Source organism: Elephantulus edwardii, unplaced genomic scaffold (assembly GCF_000299155.1).
Source record: "Elephantulus edwardii isolate Elephantulus edwardi_28Jun2011 unplaced genomic scaffold, EleEdw1.0 scaffold00046, whole genome shotgun sequence".
Lineage (NCBI taxonomy): Eukaryota > Metazoa > Chordata > Mammalia > Macroscelidea > Macroscelididae > Elephantulus > Elephantulus edwardii.
In genome coordinates, this window is record NW_006399796.1 from 11,451,973 (window position 1) to 11,461,471 (window position 9,499).

Consider the following 9,499-nt stretch of genomic DNA (forward strand, 5'->3'; position numbering starts at 1 on the left):
GATAAATAAAATCAGGACAAGAAATAAACTGACAGGCCCCAAGAAAATGGGAAGACAGTGCTTGACTCCAATGAGTCGATTATCCAAGTAGTAGTAAAAACAAAACAACAACAAAAAAAAACCCTGTTTACTGAACATTTAACCCCATTCTTTCCAAATCCTTTCCTGAAAATATGCATATAAACTAATGAACTGTGACCTTATTAACATCGTAGTTCATTTTCTACACATTGTACACCAAAATACCATTCTGTTGGTATTCTATCTCTTCGCTCCAGAGAAGGCAAACCCAAAGATGAATAGAGAAACAGGAGCCCTTGCACTGGAGGGTCTGAATAAGCCAGCAAGTGTGGAAAATGGAATTCCAACTCCTCTTTCTTCAGTTCCTCCCAATGCGGTTTCATGGTATAACTTCCCAGAATAACTGAAAGACCCAAATTAAAAGCTAAGTACTAAAAAGAGCAGAGGCACAAAATACCAAAAAAGTCTCAAGCCAAAAAGCAGATTTAACTATCCCCTCTAATTAGGCAAACTAAAGGGTCCACCATCTCTACTGCTGTCAACCCTTTTCTCTGGCTCCTTCCTGTATTAACACAGCCTTTGTTGTTCTCTACTAATGCAAAGACTTTTTCTGTATTTAGTTCTGAAATCTATCACACAAATATATTTACTCTAACAGATGAGACTCACAGATTTGCCTAAGAACTTTTGTTTTCCTATCGTGAAACAACAAGAGCTGTTTTCTCCCTTCTACCTGACATATGTACCTGTCACCTAATCTTTGTTCTTCATTTTCATGCCCCAATTTAATGTTTAACTACTTTAGCTACTACCTGCCCCTAAGTAGCCTCAGGACATTTGGCCTGTTTTTGCCACCAAGCTCCTTTTACATCTTATTTGTGCCTCCTCACTATTTTTTTTTTTGGATCATCAGTTTTGCTAGCCCTCTCCTGAGAAAACCTAAACACTGACATTAAGTCTCTGATCGTTCTTGGAATTCTCAACTTTACTCTCACTCCTCTCTCAAACAGTCAGAATAATGAGAATAGTCACCTCCTTCGTTCAAGGTACCAACATAACTCTAAGGCGGAAAAATCACCACCTCCATGTTCATTATTTCTCTCTACTTCCCTAGTATGCCTTTCCATCTCCTCTTGTCTCCTCTCCTCATTCCCCATTGCAACCACACAGTTCTCTCTTTGGTCTCGGGCTTTCAATTTCCCTTGGTCTCTGTTAACAATACTGTCCACCTGAAGCAAGTTGTAGTGAATGATCATGTGTTATGAGACATGGTCAACCATGATTTGGAGGCCTCATCAGCATGGCATATGCTCTCATTTCTTTTCCAATAGCAATGATAGATTAGTGGGGATCCATTTCTCTTGCACCTTGTTTAGCACATGACTAGTGGCTTGCATTTACCAGGTGGCTGGCTGAGTTGAGAGGCTGGGAAGGCGCTATGTTTCTGTGACACCTCTTAGGCAAAAGCATAACCTTTACCTGGCTTCTCCCCATCCTTCATCTTAGCATCTAAGCCCAGGAATCACTTTTAGGGACACTTGATTCATCCTGAATTTAAAAGCAGCCACAAGCAAGAGGCCAAACATAACATTTAATTCCATAAAAATCCACTTTTTCTCTTTCTCTCTAAATACCACAAGACGACTCCCCTCAAAGGTACACATAAACACATTAAAGGTGAAGAGGGTATGGGAAAAGATATGAAAATAAATGGTATTTACCTTCTTCTGTTTCATGCCACACGATCCCTTCCAAATTCACACTGGTCCCAGGTTCACAGGGCCCCAGACACTCTGGCTCTGTCACTACTCCAACTTCACATGTATTGACACCCACAGAACGAGTCCGAACCAAAAGCTGTTCAACCGGTGCTGCAATATTGGATGAAGATGGGGAAAAGTAGGAGGGTAGAATCTGAGGCGTGAGACTGCTGGAAATCGGTGGTGGTGGTGCTGGCACTGTAAACAGGGGGTCAACCTGCAAAACAGACAGGCTTACTGCAGTGGTGCTGCATTCCACGCTTTCTCGTCAATGTCAACTGTTCACATCACTTGTAGAATATACCATCATTCCAAATGCCACTTGCAACTACAACACATTTTGAATGTTTGAGGGGGGCCAAAATATACAGTAAAATCAAAATGCGCAATTTTTTTTCATGCCAAACAAGGTAAACAAGTTTTTGCTTTCAGAATTACAGACAGATCATCAAGGTGGCGTCTTAATTCACAATGGCAAACTTTTAGTGCAGGAGATGTGAATGGAAATATGCATTACAAAATGAAAAGTATTTCCTTCTTGTTGTAGCACATTTTCCAAAGGAAAATCTCCCAATAAATGCCACACACATCCTATTGAATATTTAAGCACAAGAGATAGATTCAAATTGTTTTCAAAGTACTCTATGGGCCATAATGAATTAAATCACTACTAAAATATATTAACTGACTGCTGAATATATAAAATATACAAACTGGATAACACACACTGAATTTTATAAACTGGATATTATTAGCATGTATTTAAGCATCAACTCTGAATTAAATTCTCTTGCAAAGTTTAGCAGGATTTCTAGAAGGGGGAAATGCGTGTGCCCTCCACCAAGAGAACCTGCGCTTTTCCAATGCACAAGTCCAATGTTTAAAGATCCTTAAGTCAGGAACTCTCTAAAGACAGGAAAGAGCCAAACACAGAAACTGCAGAGCAATGATGACTCCTTTGCATCCCTACACTTGGGAATGCAATAGAGGAATTTTTTTTTTTTTTTTTGCAATAGAGGAATTTTTAACACAAGGATGCTGGGAGTCTGGCCATAATGAAATCAAAGGCTATGCACGCACTGTGACCCACCAGTCCATTCATTCATTTGACCTACTGTGAAGACTCTTAATAACTTGCTGCTGAATGGCTTTGACCTTGCTGAAGGTTTATCAATTGTGGAAAAGCCAAATACGCAGAGCACATGAGTTTCAGGACTTCAGATCACCTATGGCCTCATGCTGAACCAAAGACACAGCTTACACAGAAGGACACCACCTTGCAGGGTTTATCAGTTAGGCTAACAAATCATGTGTGAGAAGGATACACAGAAGGTCATTCTGGCAAAACATCCTCTTGTTCTGTTGTTTATATATTCCCAGCTAACCTTTATAAGAAACTAACACTTGGCTACAAGCATACAATTATTTGGTCTTAGCTGTCGGGTAGTTATTGTTGGGGTTTGTTTTTTTTGTTTTAAGTATTTCAAGAGAAGTCAATGAGGAAGTGTACTCCTAGTTAAACAGCTGAAGCAGTCATCTGTGACAGCTCCTTGTTCATATGACTGTAGAAACTATTTCTACAGTTTGCATTTCACTAAAATGATAAACTGACGTTCACTTGCCTGAGTGATCCAAGATGCAATAGAACAGCCCTTCACCCATCTGCATGTTAAAGAAACTTAATTTCCTGCTCTCAAAGCTACCATAAAACTTCTTTTTCTCCATGCTTTTTATTGTTCTGCATTCTTGATCACAGAGCTCAAGGAAGAAAATCGTTTAACAGCTCCAAATCCCAGCTATGGTGATTTATGCTTTCTTGTAAATGCAGCTTAATGTGGATCAAAGTTCACACTGATAGTCACTATTTTAAAACTGAGCTGACAATAGGAGAAAGGAATTCTGAAGAAGGAAATTTAGGGGAGAAATTCAATGCTACTTCCTGGTCTTTAACACAATTAAAAGCCTGTGTGAGATTAAATTTTCCAAAATGAAAGAAGATAACTAAGGAATATTATTAACTTGCTACAACACAATTTTTTTTTATTCTTTCATGTTTCCAAACAACTTTGGTATCTTGTAGATAGTAACAGTTAGTTGTAAACTGACTGCAATTTGATGTTACACATATAAACTGCAAAGATGAAATAGAACTATATTCTGAAAATACTCTTTAAACTGCCTGACAGCAGATATTAATATAAAGAGAAAATGGCTTCAGCTGAATAAACAAGGCAAGGGAATAGAGTTAAATAAGAGAGTAAAAAAGACTTAGCGTCAATTTTCTGATTAAAGCAGCACACAATGAGACAAGGATTGCAGGAGCTGGGAGCAGGGCATGCTACCCGAGGATCTGGGCCTCAACTCTGGGCCTAATTAGCTTAGGGCCTTGGGAAAGTCGTTTGGCCTCTCTGAATGACCTCAAAGAATGACCTGTAGTTAATGTAGATGACAAATCCTATCACAACAGAATTTCTAAAAGAAGTCCCTATGGCAAGAAAACTTTATCAATATATCTGCATCTAGATAAGACTACCCCAGATACATAGAGAATAATTATATGGTTCCAAAGATTAAATATCTAAAGAATCTTTATGGCATTAGGAGGGGCATGGAATCTCTCTGATGAGGATGTTATCTGCGTTCATTTCCAAATACAATGATTTAAAAGTTTAGTTAATGAGATTTATAGAATCATAGAGGAAATTTGTAGATTTGTTCTTTCATATTTTAAGAGTCAGTGAGTTTGATCATAAATAGAAACTTAATTATAACAGACCAGCCTTCCAATGTAAAAATAGACACTGAACTGTTGATAAGGTAGTCAAAGTTCTTATCTTTGACTTACACAAGTAAATTTTTCTACCGCACTGATTCCTGACAAGACTGAGTAAAGACTGAGATTCCCATAGGTCCTTAAACCAGCAGAAAGAACCGGGAATCTTTCCTCAGGAAATCATGGGATTTCAAGATTTGGAGGAAGGATGAGGCCCCTAGAAGTCACTAAATGGAAAGAGGCCATGGGCAGGTATCCTACCAAAACATCGCACTTTTCTTTTGCTATCATTTTAAAAACAGGGAACAGACTCAATTCTTTGGACTTATACTCTTTGTGGCATTGACAGTCAGTGCTGAGCAGTCACCCTGCCTCCAGCCTAGTGACGACCCACTCAGCACACACAGTCAAGGAGGAGCCTAAATGCAATAACAGAGACTAGAAGGCCATTTGTTCTAACCTATTCCTTGCTGTTGTTGTGTGCCACTGAGGCAGAAAGGACCCATAGTTGACCCTCCAATGGACTTTCAGATAGTAAATCACACAGGAGGAAAGTGCCCATCCAGAACACTTAATTATGCTCATATGAAAACTGTGCCTAGACCAGGAAGCTGTTGCCCAAACAGAGCAAGAGAATACTGCATGATTTAATATTAGGAAAGGTGTGTATCATGGTTGTAATCTTTCTTCATATCTATTCAATCTGTATGCTGAGCAAAGCATCTGAGAAGGTAGACTCTATAAAGAAGAATGAGGCATCAGGGTAGGAGGAAGATTCATCATTAATCTGCTTTATCTAGAAAACACAAGCTTGCCTTCTGAAGGTGAGGAGAACTTGAAATGCTTGCTGCAGACAATCAAAACCTACACTCTTCAATATGGACCGCATCTCAAATATAAAAGACACAAACCCTCACCACTGGACCAATAAGCAACATCATAATAGAAGGAGAAAAGATTGAACTTATCAAGGATTTAATCTTACATGGGTCCATAATCAACACCCTTGGCACTAGCAGTCAGGAAATCAAAATCTGCTGACAAGGGCCTCTGTAGCGTGCTCAAGAACAACAATGCCAGTCTAATAGTCTACAGACTAAGATGTGCCTTACTCATGCCACAGTCTTCTCACTTTTGGTCAGAGAGATGGACCATAAATAAGATGGCAGAAGAAGAATGAATGCCTGAGTTGTGGTTTGGTGAAGAGCACTGAATATGCCACAGACTGCCAAAAGTACAAAAAGGTAAGTCTTGGCAAAAGTGAAGCCAGAACTGTCCTTGAAGGCAAAGATGGCACAGCTTTGTCGCCAATACTTTGGGCATGTTGATAGGTTACTCCTTGGAAAGGGACACCATACTTGAAATGGTAGAAGATTAGCGAGAGAGGGAGACCCTCAGAGAGATGGATTAGCACAGTGACTGCAGCAATGGGCACAAGTGTGTCAGGGATAATGAGAATGGCTCATGATAGGAAAGAGTTCACGTCTGTTGTTCAAAGGGTTTATATGAATCATCCTTGACTCAATGGCTCCTAACAACTTCTTACAGGCACAGATGGGGAAACTATCTCACACAGTTGCCAGAAGAGAATGGTCCTTAGAAAAAGACATTATGCTGAAAGAGGTAGAAAATCAGAAAAAAAGAGAGTAAGTCCTTCAACAAAATGGCTTCACACCGTGTTTGCAACAATGGATTTGAGCATGGCGGAGATTGTAAGGAAGGCAAAGGCTAGGCAAGGTTCAGATGTATTGCCCGTAATAGTGCTAGGAGTCATGGTGAACTCAATGGCACCTTAATAAAAACACTACTCATTCTAAAGAAAACCTTCCATTTTTCTACAAGTGTAGTAAGTTATCTGGTGGCAGCTCAGGTGAGCATGAAAGCACTCTACAGATGGAAAATGAATACGAAATAACATTGGGAGATAAGGAAGGTTGGCTGAAAATAGCTGAAGTTGATTCTTTCTGCTGGGTAATTCCCTCAATGGGACAAGTTCCCTTAAAAGAGGCTTCCATCACATATATCATATTTAATTAAGATTGAAAGGATTTATATTAGTCTATGGGTAAAGTCTGCTGTCAGAGACCTCTCCAAAGTACTGAAGAGCAACAATGTCAGTCTGGAGACTAAGGTGCACCTGATACAGGCCATGGTCTTTGCAATTACTTGCATCAGAAAGCTGGACAATGACTAGGAGTGATAAAAGAAGAATTGATGCCTTTGAGCTGTGGGGCTGGAGAAGAGTAGTGAATATACCATGGACTGCTAGGAAAACAAACAAGTTCATCTTGGAGAGGGTTAAAACAGGCTTCTCCTTGAAGGCAAGGATTCTGAAGCTTCGTCTGATATACTTTGGACATGCTGCAAGGCAAGATCAGTCCTTCGAGAGGGATGTCATGCTTGGGAGGGTGGAGGGACAGCGCAGGAGAGGTAGATCCTCAATGAGATGGATTGATTTAGTCACTAGGGTAATGGGCATGGGCATGGGCATGTAAGAGACATTAAGAGTGGCAAGGGATAGAGCATGGTTTAGGACTGTTGTATATAGGGTCGCTACGAGTTGCAGGTGACTCGACAGCACATAACAACAACAACAACAACATGGGTTGGTTACAACTTGATGGTATACAACAACAATATGGTTACTAAATACAATGTTGTTGTTGTATGCCATTGAGTCAGAACTGACCCAAAGCTGACCCTCCAGTGGGTTTTCAGAGGAAGTTAATCACACCAAAGAGAACTGCCCTTCTCCCACAATAACAATAATAGCCTGACACAAAAGATTAACTGCACCAGACTCAGATATCGCACATCACTGAGCCATATACAAAACACTAGTTTCTCCAACCAGTGACGTTCATTAAGGCAAAGGAAGGGCAACAACATCCACAGAGAATCCTTAAGCAGAGGCAATATACCAAATGGGGAAGCTCAGATTGCTGGACAGATGCAGGTTCAAATCCTGGCCCAGTCCGGCACTTGCTGCTTGGGACTTGGAGTCATTTACTTGGCTTCACTAAGGTTCAGTGTCCACATCGAGGAAATGGGAATAATAATAATAATAATAATAATAATGGAGATTATAAATTCCCTACTACAATACCTGTTTGGGATAGAAATATCATTATAGTGGTAATTTGGAATACCTTCCTGGGAAGACTATTACTAATAATTACTCTCAGAGGGTTGCTGTGAAATAATTCATATTCAGGAAATGCTCAGCATAATGCTTAGCTCAGTAGACATGGACTTTAAAAAAAAAAAGGGAAAGTCCTTGGTCTGATATTTCAGCTCCCTAACTCTACACACTACCTTACAAAGCTCCTTTTTATATCCGACTATATTTAACATAAATCTATAATCCCCTCCAAATGCATGGTTAAGTGCAGTTAAAGTGTGTTAAAAGTATAAGAAAAAGGGCTTAACCCTTAGACGCTCAGCCTGGGGAAATCCTGCTCCTTTCATCCACTGACATCTGGCAGCAGTCGGCTCGCTTAATCTACCTCCATTTTACAGCAGCCTCCACAAAGGTCGATCAGCCCGGCACCGCCACACAATCTCATTCCACTAATCTTTTTCTGCACCTTTTTTCTTGTATTGCTTAAAAAAAAAAAAAAAAAAAAAAAAACCACAAAAAAACCCTCCTCTGATTCGCCTGAATCCTACCACATGTCCACCCAATAAATAATTATTGCACCCCTGCTGTGTGCCAGACACTGTACAAACCTACTAGCCAAATGAGAGTGAGTGAAAATTCACCAGTCTCTCCCTCCCCTCATGGATTCACTATTTCATGAGCAATACTATGGCAGTGATCAAATAATGACAATAAACAGAGTAGACCTGTAAGAGAACACAGCATCACGAGGTAGGGGGCTATGGGGGTAAGGGATTTTTTAAAAGGGGATAGGAGAGCACTGGTGGCCTGTGGCAAGTAGCTGTGCTGCAATCCCAAAGGCACACAGTTCGAGGCCACCAGCTGCTCCACAGGAGGATGCTCAGTCTCCTCCTTTGCTATTATCTCCCTCTGAAAATCCCACCAAAACGTCAGCTATGGATCGATTCTTTTTTTTTTTTTTTAATACAGTTATGGTACACAAAAAGGGGATGGGGGGATGTACAAGACAGACTGAAAAGTAAAGGTGTCTTTGAACTGGAATCCCAGTGTCATAACCTTGGGCCAACGGCTGGATCTCTGAGGCTCAAGGGTCTATGACTGTAAAATGAAAATATCTGGTGAAAGTGACTATATGACATCATGCAAACAACTTTATCACAGGATTTTATACAGAAGTACAATAAATGACTGCTGTTGTCAATATCATTATTGTTATTACAAGTATATTTGAGACCCAAACTAAAGAGAAACTGATAGCAGTTCAACCCTATAGAGACAAAAGCTGGGCTTTGCTACTTTCAAAGGCAATTCAAGAAGCAATTATTAATGGATGCCTTTGGGGGGAGGATGAAGAAATCTTAATACAGTTTCAAAGAAATAGTCCCCATTTTTAAATAGATGGGGCATTATCAGTCTAATAATACTAGGAAACTGAATAAAAGATCAGAACAGAGAACTGGCTGGTTCTAGCAATGTTCCTTTGTCAAAGCTCTTTCCTATCATCTTGATAGGACACTGATGTAACCTATTAGAGCCCAAACGAGTAAAGCAGGAAAGTCACCATCTCCAGTGGAAAAAAAAAAAAAAAGGCCCATAAGTCTAACAGCTGGTGGTGGCAGCCTGTCAAACTGAGGAAAGTTAATGTCAAGAACAGACGCGAGGCAGTCTCTCACTGTTATTTTTGCATGATTATTCCCAGGTGTTGGAGCACGCTGAGCAGTAGCCTGGCTATTTATCACACGAGAGAGGCTAAGAGTAAGAGTGGGGAAGGTGGGAGGGTGGAGGGAGGCGGGGAAGGAAAGGTTATTTACACAGATAGTGGCA

General features: G+C 40.2%; 1 protein-coding gene across 2 annotated transcripts in view; it reads right to left on the minus strand.

The window, feature by feature from the left end:
• The window catches only part of ZNF608 (zinc finger protein 608), a 139,246-nt gene that overhangs the window by 72,042 nt on the left and 57,705 nt on the right, over positions 1–9,499 (minus strand). For both annotated transcript variants that reach the window (XM_006886001.1, XM_006886002.1), the window contains one exon: positions 1,743–1,998. In XM_006886001.1, the coding sequence (XP_006886063.1) occupies positions 1,743–1,998 (256 nt within the window). The remainder of the gene's footprint in view (positions 1–1,742; positions 1,999–9,499) is intronic.